Raw genomic sequence first — 18,277 nt, 5'->3', positions numbered from 1 at the left:
TTTAAACTATTTGTCCCATCGATTTGAAACTTTGATCCTATTTTATTCACCACAAGACCCAGCATTAATATGTAATATAAAGGTTATAAGTTTATTTTTTTAAAAGTTATTAGCATTTATAAAAACCGAAATTTTTGACCTCTTTTTCAACTTTTTAAGCAATAAATAAGGAAGGAAACATTTAAAAAACGCCATTTTAAAGGTTTTTATATGACTTATAAGTTTCTTCCTCCCACATTTGTTTCAAATACTTCACTTTTTGCTGATAGACAAAAAAGCTAATATTTACCGTTTTTTGACCTTAATTTGTTAATAACTAATCTGTGAACTATTTGTTAATATACAGGGTGAGTCACCACTAACGGGACGGAAGATTACAGCAAAACGGTAAAAGATTTTGAAAAATTTTTAAACGTATAGTATGTAGGTTGATCAAGGCTACATTTTAAAATTATTCTAAAATATACAGGCTGTCACAATAAAGTGCGGCGTATCAAAGTTATATTTTTTCTTATGGAACACCCTGTATTTTATTGGATTTTCTAATTTTCTGCAAAAAATAAGGTATAGTTTCATAAGACTTCCCTATACCTATGTACAGAGTGTTCTGAGTTATGTCGAATTTTCTTAAAATGTAAAACTTTAAACGAGGACTCATTCTTAATTTATTTAAGCAATTCTAATAAAATTACTCATACATCTAAATAGCTGGATATTGGTCGAATGTATTTCATGATTAATTATTAAACATTTATTTACAGGGTGTTTAAAATTTGTAGTTTCATTATTGGATTATTTAATGTGTAATATAAGGCTTATTTTAAATGGAACACCCAGTATATTAATGAATTGTTAAATTTAAAAAAAATTTCTCTTTCGGATGATATACGGATGTCGTATAACTAGGACTAATAGTTTTGCCGTAATTTAAAATTTTGTTAAACGGAAATCGATTTTAAATATTTATAATTAATTGTTACTTTCGATTTTTAAACCCATCATATTGACATATTGTTATAAACGAAACCAGTGTAGTTGTAAATACATTTTTTGTAAATAAACTAAAATGTTTATGTCTTTGGATTTGTATTCGTTGGGAATAGGATAATTAGTATTAAAATATAATGAAAAGAAAATAAAAAAAATTTGTTGAAAACCTGATGTTGTTTAGATTTTCTACGATTCATCAAGTGAAAGGCAACTGCGCAAAGGTTACAGTTTTCAAAAATGACGTAGATATTAACGTTACGTTTAATTTTTTGTATTATTTTAAGTATTAAAATAAGTTTAATATTTAAATAAAAATAAAACTGTAAAATATATGTATTTTGTTGAATTCATAATAATAATAATAATAAGATGTACCTATAACTTCTTACGTGCTTACGAGCACACACTCTTTTTTGAAAACAATTAAATACATAACGAAACAGAAAGAATTTTAATAAAACAAATAATACAAAATGAATAATGAACATAAATAATACAAAATAATCCAAAACTTAGTATAACTAAAAACTGTTCAGGTATGTAACAGATGTTCAAATTGCTTGCCATCTTGTGCAATACAACAAGCGATTCTATCTTCGAATGATTTACTTACATTATTTAACATAGCAGGAGTTATTGAAGCAAACGCGTTTGTAATTCTTAATTTCATGTCATCTCTAGTAGTAGGAGGTGTAGCATATACAATATTTTTAATATAACCCCACTCAAAAAAATCCATCTTGGTTAGTCCTGGTGACCTAGGGGGCCAATTATATGAACCACCTCTACCTATCCATTTGTTTGTAAATTTTCTGTTAAGGTAGTTCCTAACATTACGTGAGAAATGAGCAGGAGCTCCGTCCAACTGGAGCCACATTTTTGTTCGTAGACTAAGGTTCTCAAGCATTGTCCAAAAATCTTGTTTTAAAAAATTTAGGAAATTTGTCCCATTGAGATGTCCGCCAAAAAAATGCGGGTCGATAACGTACTCGCCCATAATGCCGCCCCAAACATTAACACTCCATCGGTGTTGGCGATCAACAGTACGAAATAAATGTTTATTTTCTGTGTCATAATAATGAAAATTATGTCTATTTACTAGACTATTATTATGAAAAGTCGATTCGTCTGTAAATAATACATTTCTAAAAAAATCAGGATCTTCTCCAACTTTATCTAAAGTCCATAAACAAAAATTTAAACGGTTACCATAATCTTGTTCTGTCAAATGCTGGTGAAGTTGAATGTGATACCGATGAAAGTGGTTGGTCTTAAGTATTCTACATACACTAGTTTGACTAATTCCTAATTCACCCGAAATTTTTCTTGTACTATTATTTGGGTTTTCCGTAACAGAAAGCAGGACATTAAGTTCGTTAACGTTGTCACCAATAACTGGTTTATTTTTGTTTACCTTTTCGTATGCAACATTACCAGTAGCACGGAATCTATTAAGCAATCTCTCAAAAACTTCCTTGTGTGGGTGTCTTCTATCAGGATACTTTTAAGCATAAACTTTGGAAGCTAAGAGACAATTTTCCAAACATTCTCCAATGCAAAGTACCATGTCAACTCTTTCATGGATAGCGTAATTCTTCATTTTTAGGAACAATGAAAGTTAAATATTACACACGAATGTTTATATTTTGACAATTACCAGACTGTAATGTCAGAAAATGACAATGTCATACAATGACATTAACTAACTATATCTTTTGTTTTAAAATCAATATACCGATGAAGAGTTTAAATAATTGTAAATTACGCAAAAACTATGAGACTTAAGTATAGGACATCTTTATACCGTTCAAAAGAGGAAACTGTTTTTAGTATTACGTGTTTGGGACTTTTCATTTTGTATAATATAGGATTTTAGGTCAGTCTTGCAACAATGTGTACTTAGTTGCAACCTGTAAGACTAATGGACTCGCCCAAGTGGCAATGTACAAGGGGAGTAAGGTTGTAGAGAGAAGTTGTTATAATAGCGGAAATAACATAGCATTGTAAATTTGTTTGGTTAAATAAAAAGTTGGAAATATCAGTTGGGATATTAATTTTGGCAAAGAAAACCTACGTTAAGAAAAGTTAAAGTTCTTAGCTTAATCATTGCGACTAATTAATATCCATGGTGTTCCATTTAAAATAAGCCTTATATTAGATATTGTATAATCCAAAATTGAAACTAAGTTTTTAACAACCTGTAAATAAATGTTTAATAATCAAGAATGGAATAAATTTAACCATTACCCAACTATTTCGCTGTAAGAGAAAATTTGTTATAATTACTTAAATAAGTCGAGAATGAGTCTTCTTTAAAAAAAATTTTTTTGCTTATAATGTAGTAAGTTGTGATTTATTTTGTATTATTTGTTTTATTAAAATTCTTTCTGATTCGTTGTGCATCAGCAAGTAAAAGTATAAAGTATACACATTTGTTTACAACTACATTGGTTTCATTTATAACAAATATGTAAAAATGATGGGTTTAAAAATCGAGAGTAACAGCTATAAATATTTTGAAATCGAAAAGAAAATTTTAAATTACGCAACATCTATCACTCCTAGTTATAGGACATCCATATATCATTCGAAAGTGGAAAATTTTTTTAATATAATAATTCATTAATATACAGGGTGTTCCATTTAAAATAAGCCTTATATTACACATTGAATAATCCAATAATGAAACTACAAATTTTGAACACCCTGTAAATAAATGTTTAATAATTAATCATGAAATACATTTAACCAATATCCAACTATTTAGAAGTATAACCAATTTTATTACAATTTCTTAAATAAGTTAGGAACGAGTCTTCGTTTAAAGCTTTACATTTTTAGAATATTCCACATAACTCAGAACACTTTGTACGTAGGTATAGGGAAGTCTTATGAAACTATACCTTATTTTTTGCAGAAAATTAGAAAATCCAATAAAATACAGGGTGTTCCATAAGAAAAAATATAACTTTGATACGCCGCACTTTATTGTGACACCCTGTATATTTCAAAATAATTTAAAAATGTAGCCCTTATCAACCTTCAAACTATAAATTTAAAAAATTTTCAAAATCTTTTACCGTTTCGCTGTAATCTTCCGTCCTGTTAGTGGTGACTCACCCTGTGTAAGTCCAACAATTAGACTGCAGGAAACATAAGGTTCTTGTTATGTTATAGAAGTCCACACTACTCAAAACATCTGTCGTTTGCCTGACCGGACGAGTGTCACGAAAAAAAGTTTATTTCTATGGGCTATATACCATTTTACACCAGAAGTTTTTACTTCATTGTTTAAATTAATTTAGGTTTTTTAAATTAATTTTGTTTGTTCTTGTAAATGCTCCTGTACATACATTTCACAATTTTGTTTGGTTTAAAATTCGATCCAAGTCGTATTAGAAGTAATTAAATTAAATTAATTTTCTAACCAGTTCTTTCTTACAAACAACAATGGTATCATTGAAATTATCGATTCTAAAGTAGGTAGTTTCTCATTTTAGTTCATTCTGCAGGATTAATATGATTATTATGCTTCAGAACTTTTGAAAATACTTAAAATGATCACATAGTCAAATGAGATTTGACTTTGAACGACCTTGTTTATGAATTTTACTACATTACGGACAGATAACTCATATTTATATATATACGTAATTTAGGTACTATTCCTTAAATTTGAGTATTTTAAAATCAATTGCAAGAAGAAAATATAAATACGTTAGGTTGAGCTAAATACGTTGTTTTAAATTCCTTGTGAGGGAACGATTAACCACCCAAAAGAAGGAGGGCATATTCTAATGTTTGCTCCAATTACGATTTTTTATATGGCTCTGTATATAGTTAAATTTTTGTTCAAATACTAGATACAATTTTGATAATTTTTAATATTTTGATTTTTGATATTTTAAAAGTCAATTAAAAATTAAATCAACACTTTTTATGAATATAGATCGCTCCGAGGAACAAATTCAGGTCATAGAATCTTACCTAAAAGCTACCAAACAACTCAGAAATTATACATTGGAAGCTACTGATCCCGTTTTTAGTGAGACTGTTGGATTGGATTTATCGACTGTCGTTTCTTCTGTCAGCGGACCCAAGAGACCTAATGACAGAGTTTCGGTAGTTGATATGAAGAGAGATTTCACAGAATGCTTGTCCAATAAGGTAAGTAGTCTTTACTTATAGAAATATAAACATATTTTTGAACAGAAATTTACTAGCAATTAAAAAATATCCATTTAATATAAAAATACGAATGAATATACCATAGAAAATCACAAACAGTAATTTATGGTACTTACTTTATTTAATGTGAATAGGCCACAATTTTAATTGAAAATTTGTTGTATTTGACGTTTCGGTCGTTTTGGCGAAATAATTCCGTCGTGGAAATCGAAACGCCAAATATAAAATATTTGCAGTGAAAATTGTGGTTTATTCTTATTAAATATAGAAGATAACAGAAATGACACAATAAAATAGTTTCAGAATCATAGTAATTTGTGAGTAGGTCAAAATGTAGAATATTCTTTGAGAAAGAACAACAGTAATAACATGTGCATGGGATTATATAATAGTGGGAAAAATAAAAGGGGACTGAAAAAGAAGTTTAAACGAAAATAATTGAATTTTGGCCTAGGAAATGTAGTTCCTTCGTTTTCTTCTTTGGACGCCGTAGGTCCAAAACGAAAAAAACATCCAATTCTTCAGTTTTACTTTCATTATTACAGATGACCTCATATGGCGCAAATGACAGTTTGTATAGTATTCTTTAAGCCGCGTTCAGTGTGTATGTGTAACTTCGGGGAATGGGTAATTAATAATGATCGTAGTATGCTTCGACTGTCGTAGTGAAGATCGTTCTCTAAATGTTTTGCCGGCACCATTGTCCTGTCTGATCAGATAATTAATAAAATCTGTTTTCAAATAATCTGAGATATATAATGTAATTCTGTTGTGTCATGTTTTGACGTTGGATTTTTTAATATTGCCGAATTTGTGCTACCAAAGTGTATGCAGCATTGTATGGCAGACTAACATTTCAGAAGTATAAAGGGCAAAGTTAAGATAGGCAAAATGGCCTCACTCCCAGAATTTTTTATATTTTTTTACGTTCTATGTGATTAAAAAATAAGGTTCCACAAATTTTTGTCCGCCGCTAACCTCTCCTACCCCCTGCCTCCAAAAACGTGAATTTTTCGTTTTTTTTTGTTTTATTTTTTTTTTCGTAAATATTGTTTTTTATAATGTCTATGAACATGTATAAGCAACCTTTGTTGGAAAAAACATGTCTCCTTGATAATATTAATTTTTTTTTGTTGGTCGATAACGGGTATCCACCATGGCCAAAACTAATAAATATTTATTGTGGGCCGTGGTGGACAAGCGGTATCCACCAATGATTTCAGACTATTCGAGTGTGTGACAACACCGCTTTCACGTGCCGAAGAGCTGTTTGGCCTTGGGAATGCGTTTCATTAGTTTTCAGTTAACTTTTAGTTGTGAAGTGTGAAAGTATTGACGATGTCTTATGAAAAAGAACAGAAGCGTCTTCATGATATGTGGAATGAGTTTCTTTCAGAAGAATCATATTTTTCGGCGAGTAGTTCCGATTATGAACCCAGTAGCGAAGATGAATTATCCTTGGAAGATTCTGACGTTGAAATTGAAATAAACGAGGCCAGTAATGATACACCTTCTACTTCTAAAGTATCGACCACTTCTACTGCACCGTCAGTTTCTCGTGCACGTAATACATTCAATGAAACTATCGAGTATGTGATTACCAAATATGCATCTGCATCTGATAGTTTCGATAACACTAGAAAACATTCAATGATTACTGAAAATGTATGAGATGAAACCAGCAATTTTAGATGGGGTCCTGTGACTGCTTTATTATATATATATATATATATATATATATATATATATATATATATATATATATATATATATATATATATATATATATATATTAATAAAAGATGGAGAGAACAAGAAACTCTCAAAAGAAAGAAGACCAAAAGTATCTACCGCTCATGAAGATCGTACGCTTTTGGAAAGATTGGAAGAGAATCCTTTTGAAGATGCGAAAACTGCAAGAATTATGTCACAGTTTCCAGGAAGAAAGACAACAACTTGTCGCAGAATTAAAGCATCGCGTCTTCGGTACCGAACTGCAGCAAAAAAACAAGCTCTTACACCACAACAGAAGCAATCAAGACTTATATTAGCTTTAAACCATCAACTACAAAATCAAGATTTTTGGGACAGGGTAATATTTACAGATGAGAAAATTTTTCAATCTTCTAAAAAGGGCAAAATTGGGGTATATAGACCAGATAATAATAGATTTAATCCTCTATATGTTGATATGATATTGCAGTAGTATTGATGGCAGGTTTGTTGGGCAGACTTATCGGAATATTCTAGAAAACATCATGTTTCCCAGTGTAGAACAGTTGTATCCAGAAAATAATTTTATCCTCCAACAAGATAATTGTTCTGTTCACACTGCAAATATAATAAACCAGTGGCTCAAGAATAACAACAGCGAAACCTTACCATGGCCCAGCTACAGTCCAGATTTAAACCCAATCGAGAATGTGTGGGCGGTTATTATAAAACGGTTGTATCAGCGTAATAACTGTGGTTCTGCTTATGTTATAATGTTTTGCTACCTCTGATAGTGCCCAGTTATCCTTTAATTTAGTTACAATTCTTGCTTTAATAAATTGTTGAGTTAATTTGTTTGTTTTATTCCTTAATAATAATAAAAATAATAACAACAACCCTATTTTATGTAAAAACTATCATTTATATACCTACTCTTTATAAAATGCAGGAATTCAAAATAATATCAAAATTTAGACCTTTAATAGTTATTACAATTTATGAATTAACATATATAATCAATTGTTTGTCGTTTGTTTGTTTATTTTATTATTTGTATGTCATAATAAATATATAATGTCAGACCAATTAAATACACTGGGGAAAATGATCAAATCTTAATAAGAGTCGTATCAGTTTTTTTAGAAACCAGCTGTACATAACCTAAAAATGTATTTATTTTTCGAAAAAAGCGTATAACTGTTTTTTGGAGGTGGGAGTGATGTCCATTTTTTTTATTTTGTGTATTTGATCAAAAGATATATGTCTGATTTTTTTCAGATTTTTCCCTAATGTGCACCATCTTCAAAAATCCGAACGACTGTTTTTTCGGGGTTTTGGGGATTTTCTCCATTTTATAGACTTTAAAATAGATCAAATTTAGGTTTTTTTATAGGTTATATATATTTTAAATTAAATGAGGCCTTTAGGGTATTCAAAAATTGGGCGAATCACCTTTAAACATCCATAAAACCATGTTTTTTATGGTTATCAGAGGTTTTGCGGGGTCAATTATGTTTTTGAGATGGATACAACTTAAATCAGTTTTTTCATTCTTTACATTTTATGTAATTAAAAAATAAAACAGCTCAACCCCCTCTCCCTACCCAAAAACGTCATTTTTTTGCTTTTTTTTCGGTAGGTTGCAAAATCAATTTAAAATTTAAAAAAAAATCACACGTATAGTTGAGGCTTTTACAAAACTTGTCTAGATTTTGTAGACCCGTAGGTTGAGTGTACATACCTAAAACTGCATTTTTTAAAGACCTCATAACTTTTTTCTGAGATGGCTGCAAATCCATTTTTTTTTATTTTGTGTATTTAGTCCAAAACTATATCTCTGATTTTTTTCATATTTGTTTCGTACGATGCGCCATCTCCAAAGACATGAAAAAGTTTTTTTTTTAAGATTTTGGGGGATTTTTTCCATTTTATAGACTTCAAAATATATCAAATCCTCTAAAAAAATCCATGTTTTTCGGATTTTTGAAGATGGCGTACCATACGGAAAAATCTGAAAAAAATCAGTGATATAGCTTTTGATCAAATACACCAAATTAAAGCTTTATAAAATCCTCATCTATGCGCGTGATTTTTTTGAAATTTTTAATTTGATTGCATCCCACCAAAAAAAATAAATAAAAACAAAAAATTTACGTTTTTTTGGCTGGCTGTGGGAGAGGGGGGTTGGCGGGCTAAAATTGCGCCCTATTTTTTAATCAGATAGAACGTAAAAAATTAAAAAAAAAATAAATCTGGGAGTGAGGATGTTTTGCCTATCTTAACGGGGGTACCCTTTTATCCTGTGTGTTTTTACTGTGCTTTCCTATTTGCATGTTTTTTCTATTATATACATTTAATTTAACACAAGAAGAACTTGCTCACTGTAAACAATCAATCGTTGTGTAACATAGATTCAAGCAAGAACAATTATTGAGTTTTATTCGAAGAAACATGATGCTTAAAGTACTAGTACAGCCTTCTAGATATTTTCACACAAAAAAGAATAGTGATTAATATAACAGTAAAGTAAAGTAGTATAACAGAAAATGGAAAACGGTAAAAAATCTGAGAACAAACAGAAAAGAAACGAGTAGAATAGATTTAATAGAAGAAAGATCTTGGATCGAACACTACTCACAACTTTTGACTGAAACAAGATCTCAGTTCACGAACATCAGTACAACAACATATGAATTGGAATTCAGTGAAGACGATGAAATAACAGTACAGGAAGTCGAGAATGCAATACAAACTCTAAAAAATCGGAAGTCATGCGGACCACAAGGTATACCAAATGAATTATTATATCCCACAAGTATTACGGGAATTACTGGCGTATGTCTTCACCTTATTCTATAATGGACACGACTTACCACCGGAGTGGACAAAAGCACATATTAACAACATCTACAAAAAAGGAGATAGAAAGAATTGTTCAAACTACAGGGTGCTAAGTGTCATAAATTCACTCTCAAGACTGTATGGAAAAATAATAAAAAACAAAATTGAAAAAGAGATGACAGATGTTAAAGAACAGAATGGCTTTCGTGTAGGTAGATCCTGTATGGACAGTATATTCTCTCTAAAGCAAGTTATCGAGAAAAGATTAGCCCACAACCTTTCAACTCATATAGTCTTTATAGATCTGACAAAGACATACGATAGTGTACCTCTTTCAATGCTTTGGGTAGCAATGGAAAAACAAGGAATAAGCAAAAAAAATATACAAGCAGTACAACAGTTCAAAATATATCTAAATGAGGCACTCTCAGTGTGGAGAAGAAAGTGCTGCAATATGGGCATCCCAATCGGAGATGATAGATTGTACACGATACACTTCGCTGACGACCAAGCCATTCTAGCTGAAGACGAGAGTGATGTAGGCTACATGCTTAGAAAACTGGAAGATGAGTATACCAAATGGGGTCTCACAATTAATATACAAAAAACTGAGTACTTAGTTGTAGGAGAAAAACCAGAAAGCCTACAAATCGATACGGGAACTATAAAACCAAAAGACAATTTTAAATACTTGGGAGTCCAAATAACATCAACAGCAGGAAGTAGCGAAGAAATACACTCCAGGATTGGCCAAGCAAGATCAGCCACCAGACAGCTACACGGACTATTATGAAAAAAAAAAATAACAAAAGAAAATAAAAGAAGAATTTATAAAACAATAATAGAAAGTATTGGGCTGTACGGCGCCGAACTCTGGAAAATAAACCAAAGAAACAAATCAAAAATTAAGGCCATGGAAATGAACTACTGGAGACGATGTTGCCAGCTCACTAGACCTGATAGGGTGAGAAACGAAGATTTCGGAGAGAAATGGAAATCGATCTAGACATAATAGACACAATCGAAGCCAAAAGACTTAACTGGTATGGACACCTTCAGAGAATGCCTGAAAATAGATGGCCAAAAAAAATAGAAGAATGGACTCCGCCAACTAGAAGAAAACGAGGTAGACCAAGACGATCCTGGAGAGACGATGTCGACGATGCAATGGCCGCCAGAGATCTAACAACTGAAGATTGCTTCGACAGAAAACGCTGGAAATTAGGATGTGAGAAGCGGCGCCAGCTGTAGAAGACTCGCTTGTTTTATTATTATTATATATATATATATATATATATATATATATATATATATATATATATATATATATATATATATATATATATATATATATATATATATATTATAACAGTAGAGAAATTTAAAGTATCTAATACATAGTATAAAAGAATAAAACAAAAATTACTTATCGGTATCTTTATAATAAACACTTAAAAAATACGCCAAAGACAAACAAAACATACCTACAGATCTTGCCTTTGAAATTGTATAAAAATGTTGAATGGAAATAAAATTACACTCATTTCTAACAACAAATAAATATTGTAAGGCTTTAATTAAAAGTCTAATAAATATAAATCTACTATTTGTATACTGATAATTTGGTATATTTAACAGATTACGGATATAGAAACAGAGAAAGTTATTACAATGTGATAAATACATTAATGTTTTCTTTATCAACTTTGCTTTTGTTTTGAAGAATGTACAATCATCTAGTAAATATTAGTAGAAACACTTTCGTGTACATGATGTCATCGATTTTTTTAAATAGAATGACATTTTTTTTATTTTTAATTTGCCCAATAATAGACGATTACAAAAACGTACATAAACACTTATGGTTCAGTGTCATTTTTCCGAATAAGAGACAAGTAGGTACTGTGTACATTTTTAATCTCATTTTATTTAAAAAACGGGATTAATAACTTTTTAATTTTTATCATTTTAAATGATTATTATTAAAAATTAAATTAATTCTCCAAAATAAATTCCGTTAACTGTCTGGCATAACCAAGTCGGTTTCTAAATTCTGAATTCTGAATGAGTCTTACATCATCACAAATTGTTTGTTAATAGAGTTCTGTCTATGTCTTTTCAGTAAGTTGATATTGGTTTGCATACCTTGTTCTTGTAAAATTTAAGTTTCTATAAAATCTTCATTAATTCACTTCTATATTCAGGTCTTTGGTATCTTTCGACTGTTTGTCGAAGTATGCTCTCTTTTTTTGACCTGTGTATTCTCTTTTCCTCCTTTCATTTAACTCGGTGTTCTTGCATTAATCGTCCCATTCTTTTGACTTTTGAGCTATCTCATTTTCATATATGATGACGTGTTGTTCCTAAGTTTTCCCGAAATCGTTCAAAGCTGTTATTGTTTTTTAAGATTTCCATTCTGTATGTAACTTTTCTGTCTTATTTTTATTTTTTGTGAAAGATATTCTCACGCTAAGTTTTGAGATTACAAAGTAATGATCTGAATCCATATGACTCCTCCAAAACTTCTGCAATCCATGTCTGATCTGTGCCTTTGAGGGGACTCAGGTTATTTAAATGAATGCCCTTATGTTTGAATTTTGTGCTAGCTACTGATAAATTGAACGAAGTTGTAAGATTTATGGTCCTCATTCCATTATCGTTACTCTTTTCGTTGCTCTATGGCCCTATGGAGAGGCGGCATATCTGCTCCCTTACGATTTTCGCATTGATATCTCCGACTGATTTGATGTCATTTTTGGTACAGGTTCTGTAATCTCTTCAAGCTCTTGATAAAATGCTTACTCGTGTTGTTCTGTTTTTTGTTCAGTTAGGAGTGTGCCTTGATTATAATGTAGTTAGCGAAAGCAATTAGCCAAACAAAAAATCTTGAAAACATTTAATTCTAGAAACCATTTCAAACGTAATCTCTAATAAAAAAATTTATAGGTATTTACACAATCAAGTTTTTTCGTAAACCAAATTCGCACGACTTCGCAATAGTTGCACGACCTCGCACAATTTTCACTCCGTGACAATAGTTCATGTTCATTTTCTTGTTAGAATTTATGGTTCCACTTAGCTGCCAGGGACCAGAGAACATAAAAATCGAAATTCTGAAATATGGAGGCGCAAGGATCGTATTCTTTATGCGAGTGTTGTTCAATAAAATCTAAACAGGAGAGGTGATTCCAGATGAGTGGAAGCTATCATACATGCCTTCAATTTTCAGAAAAGGTGACAAAAGTTCACCAAATACCTATAGAGGGGGCAGTGTAATGTGTAATGCCTTTAATAGCAAGAATCTTGTCCACGGATATAAAAGAAAAAATAGAACCAACATAATATATTCATCATGACACAAGTGATAGAAAAGAACAAAGAGAAAAATATTGAAACCCATGTGATCTATATCCACTTAAAGAAAGCACACGGTAGCGTGCCAGGAAACAACTATCAGAAAAAAAAGATGAAATATCGTCATAATAGGCAAATACCCTGACCAAACTAGTACTATTGTGTAAAAGCTGTACTTAGGTACTCTATTTTTGAATAGAAACAATGTTTTAAAAAGTGTGACTTGATTTTAAGCTTAAAAGATAATAAGTGAAGACTTATTTACTTCATCTGACAAAAAGTTATACAAACCAACATCAGTTGAATTTTTTATAATCTTTGTCAACCTAAAACGTCGTGCTCTAATAGCAACTCTCTCTCTCTCTCTCTCTCTCTCTCTCTATATATATATATATATATATATATATATATATATATATATATAGTGAAGGTAGTGGCATAATACCTAAATCCAGAAATAAAGGTTTACAATGTCCGCTATACTCTGCTCTTGCAAGTATCCTCGCTACTCTTTTCTGTAGTTTAAAAGTTATATTTTGCCCCAAACAGTTATTCCGTACTGTAAATTACTATGGAATAGTGCAATGTACCTCATTCTAAGGTTACTTTTAGGAATCATATAAACTAAGTTGCGTATTAAAAATATACTTGTAGCAAGTCTAGAACTTAAGTAATCTCTATGAGCACTCTAATCCAAATTATTGTCTAGAAAGATTCCTAATAGTTAGTCTTGAGATAAATTTCCAATCTCAAGAGAAATATATCTGTAGATTAGTCTTGAGATATGTTTCCAATCGGAACCAAAAATCAAATTCTGATTTTTGTCTTTAGCTCATTATGTAAAAACCAGTTTTTTTGCTTTTCGCAAATGGCCAAGTCATTTTTGCACAAGACAAGGAGGATATGGAATATATGATAAGGAAATTAAAGGAAGAATGAGCCATGGAGCCTTAAGATAAATATGTGTAACAGCGAATATTTATGTATTGGATCCGAGGTTACAGATTTGGACTTAAGTTTAGAAGAAGAGACTATTAAGAGTTGTAACACTTGTAAGTATTTAGAGTTATTGATGCCGAAGAAATACTTGTATGAAATATATAGAAATGAAAATAGCACGGGGAAAACAAGCCACGAAATCACTCCATGGGGCGATATGGAACAACTATAACCAAAGAAAACAAAAAAAAAAGATCTTTCAGAGCATAGTGATGAATCCTACGACCCTATATGGAGCTGAAGTATGGCCAATGACAACATCAATATGAAATAAAATAAAAACTGTTAAACTGGACTTTACGAGAAGATTTCTACAAATTACCAGAGCGGATAGAATAAGAACAGACTAAATATGGAACAGAATGGAAGTAGAATACCCAATTACAAAAAAGTTGGAAAACAGAGCCCTGCTGTGATACGGGCATGTATAAAGAATGGGTCTTGTGAGTAAGAAGACGTAGAGAAAGACCTGCAACAAGATGGAAAACGTACATAGGAAATGCTATGATAGATAGATACCTCAGAGAAGATGACTGGGAAAATAGAGTGCTGTGAAGGACGAAAACGGCAAACTCATAATGGGAAAAAGACGAAAAAGACTTAGCTGCCATCAGCGAAGAAATAAAAGACTACAATGCTGTTTCGAGATACGTAGTATTTGTAAACTCTTAACAATGTAACAATAAATAAAAAAAATCACCAAATTAGTAAAACAAAAACTGTAAAAAAAATGACAAATGATAATAAACAAAATATTAATCCAGTGAAGACAAAATTATAAAAGGGGGAGAAACTTAGTTACAAAAATAAATAAATTAGAGCAAAAAAATTTAAATATCACTTTATTAATATGAAAGTATACAAATATTCTTTATAGTACATATTTTTGTCAAAAACAATTATGAAACCAAAATTTAATTTGACAACTATGGAACTTTTTGTATTTTCAAATCACTTTGTTACAAACTTGCATATGCTATTAGAATGGCATAAAACCTCATCAGACACCTTATCAATGCTTACGTGTGAAGTTAGATACTATAAATTTAATATTGATTGCACTTAAACGTTTTTTAATGATTCTGTTTATAGTTTAATTATTTTCTGCATAAAAATAATTACATATTAATTTATCGATTAATATTTTGAATGATAAGAGTAACTGTGTTTATTAACACGAGTATTTTTATACCTTTTTACGTATCAGAAACCAGGTTGAAATATTTTTAGTACGCTTTAAGTCTCGATAAAAAAAGTTGATAAGAAAAAATATGTCAATTATAAAGTACCGAGCCAGCTCTATACTATTTATAGAAAGATAATTAAGAGTACTCGTCTCTGACGAGTTAAGAAAAATGAAAAATAACAAAGCCTCAGGAGAGGTTGTAATTGTAATATAAGCTATCATAAATGGAGGAGATATGCTATTAAATCAATTAAGGAAACTGTTTAATCTATGTTTGCAGCAAAGCGAGGTGCCCAAAGAATGGAACAATGCTATAACCATCCTTTTGCATAAAAAAGGAGATAGAACGGACCTAGAAAATTATAGACCTATTAGCCTATTAAACCACATATAAAAGCTCTTCACTAGGTTAGTGACATCAAGATTGGAGAAAAAATTAGATTTCTACCAACCCAGAAAGCAGGCAGGATTCCGATCAAATTATGGTACCCATGATTATCTCCATACAGTAAAGACGCTCATTGAAAAATCTATAGAATACAACAAACCTCTTGTTCTCACTTTCACAGATTTTCATAAAGCGTTCGACACAATCGAAATAGATAGCCTTATAGAAGCAATGAATGACAGCAGGATTGACCATAGGTATAGTGAACTTATTTACAATATTTACAAAAAAGCAAAAATTGGAGAAACAAACGTCTGACCATGGAAAGCAAAATGAAAGTATACAAGACAACAGTAAGACCAATCCTAACATATGCAGCGGAGACAAGGACCGATGCAAGAAATACGAAATAACAAATCAACAATATCGAAATGAAAGTATTAAGATCAATAGCGGGCATATCATTAAGAGACAGACAAACCAACAGAAGTATACGCGAACAATGCAAAATTCAAAATATTAACAGGTGGATAAAAACAAGAAAAAAAAAACTGGAACGAACATGTAAACCGAATGGGACCAGATAGATTAGCGAACATCTGTAAAAACAACAAGCCGTATAGCAGAAGACCCGTTGGAAGGCCGCCAAAAAGGTGGAAAGATAATGTACAGTCAACAACGACTGAAACAGAATAAGAGGAAGACAAACAGGAGTAATCCTAGTCGCGCGAAGAAGAAGAAGAAGAAGAAGAAAAAGCCACTATGACTGTTAAGATACACGATAAAAATAAAGCGTGGGATAAGGCAAGGAGATACATTGTCACCGAAATTATTCATAAAGGCATTAGAGTATGCCTTTAAGATGGTCAATTGGGACCACAGAGGAGTAACAATAGACGGCGAAAAACTTAACAATCTCCGTTTCGCAGATGACATTGTCCTTATCACAGATAATTTAGGAGAAGCCACAGATATGTTGAATGAATTGGACTTCGCATGTTCGGAGGTGGGCCTCAGAATGAACTTGACCAAAGCTAAGTTTAGTACAAATATGGTCCCCAATAACCATTTAACTATTCAAAACAAAGTGGTAGAACTGGTGGAGAAATATATGTATTTGGGTCATGAAATAAGAATCAGCAGGGATAACCAAACATGCGAAATCCAAAGACGAATTACTTTAGCGTAGGCAGCCTTTGGAAAACTGCGAGACACTGCGGACCAACATACCAGTTAGCCTGAAGAGAAAAGTATCTGACTAATGCGTATTACCGGTCATGACCTATGGGGCGGAAACCATGACTCTAACCAAGACTACGGCTTCGAAATTGAGAGCGGCACAGACACGAATGGAACGATCTATGTTGGGAGTAACGTTGTGGGACCGAATAAGAAACTATGATCTGCGAAGAAGGATGAGTATTGCTGATGTTGTGGAACGGATAGCGGAACTAAAATGGAATTGGGAATTAGCGAGAATTCATGACTCACGATGGACGAGCAAAATTGCACATTGGAGGCCAAGAGCAGACAAACGTAGTAGAGGAAGACCACCTACACGTTGGGCTGACGACATCAGGCGTATCACCAAAAATTGGCAACAAAGAGCACAAAATCGCCAAGAATGGAGGAGTTTAAGGGAGGCCTATGTCCAGCAGTGGACGTGATAAATGAAGGCTGGATGATAATGATGTTGATGAATTAAGAGTAAAGTATAGGTTGATATAAAAGAAAATAAACGAAAAACTGAAGAGTGATTTACCATCGAGGAACGATAGTTAAATGGCATATACAACATATTTAGTTAATAAAAAATGTATGTGTATGATTCCGTTAATGCGTATGAATAAAAGTACGTAAGACTGCATACCTTGGACACATACTGAGGAATGATAAATATAGTCTTCTGCAGGTCATCATGCAGGGTAGAGTCGATGGCAAAAAGGGAATAGATAGAAAGAGGAAGTCATGGCTGCGAAATATTCGAGACTGGACAAACATGACTGTAGACGAATTATTTCATGTTGCAAAAGGCAGAGAAACTTTTAGAAATGTGGTCGCCAACCTCCGTTAATGGGGACGGCATTGGAAGAAGATTCCGTTCCTAGAAAAAATTTCTAACTGGAAAAAAAAAGGAGGACTGAACAAGCGACATAAACTTTATAAAAAACAACATTAAGGCAAATTAAAAGTGTGGGACTGTGCTAAAAAATTCACTAGAAAAGGCCTTTTAGAGGTATAATTTTCATGCATTATATTATTTAATATTTCCATGGAAAAGATACAACCTGAGGACGACCTCAGATATATGCTATTTAAATTAAAAGGTATTAGGTCTAAATAAAAAATAAACCGATAAAATAAACCAACAGACAATTAACAGATAGCCTGGAGTGCCTTCCATGCCTGGAATATAAACATAACATAAATATAAAGTGTATTATGTAATGTTTATTATAATTAAAGTGCTTATTGAAAATAGCAAATAGCCGAAACGTTTAAGCAATTATGAAGTGTTGTTAACATACCGACAAACCCAGGAATTAAAAAAAGTTTATATATATATATATATATATATATATATATATATATATATATATATATATATATATATACAG

At 31.5% G+C, this 18,277-nt stretch overlaps 1 protein-coding gene across 1 annotated transcript in view; it reads left to right on the top strand.

The window, feature by feature from the left end:
• Positions 1 to 18,277, top strand: part of LOC140443894 (cytoplasmic aconitate hydratase-like) — a 90,787-nt gene that overhangs the window by 35,621 nt on the left and 36,889 nt on the right. Inside the window, exon 9 of the mRNA XM_072535400.1 lies at positions 4,940 to 5,157. Within this exon, the coding sequence (XP_072391501.1) occupies positions 4,940 to 5,157 (218 nt within the window). The remainder of the gene's footprint in view (positions 1 to 4,939; positions 5,158 to 18,277) is intronic.

Source organism: Diabrotica undecimpunctata, chromosome 6 (genome assembly GCF_040954645.1).
Source record: "Diabrotica undecimpunctata isolate CICGRU chromosome 6, icDiaUnde3, whole genome shotgun sequence".
Taxonomy (NCBI): Eukaryota; Metazoa; Arthropoda; class Insecta; order Coleoptera; family Chrysomelidae; genus Diabrotica; species Diabrotica undecimpunctata.
The sequence above is the reverse complement of the archived record's forward strand: the minus strand, read 5'-3'. Positions and strand labels throughout refer to the sequence as shown.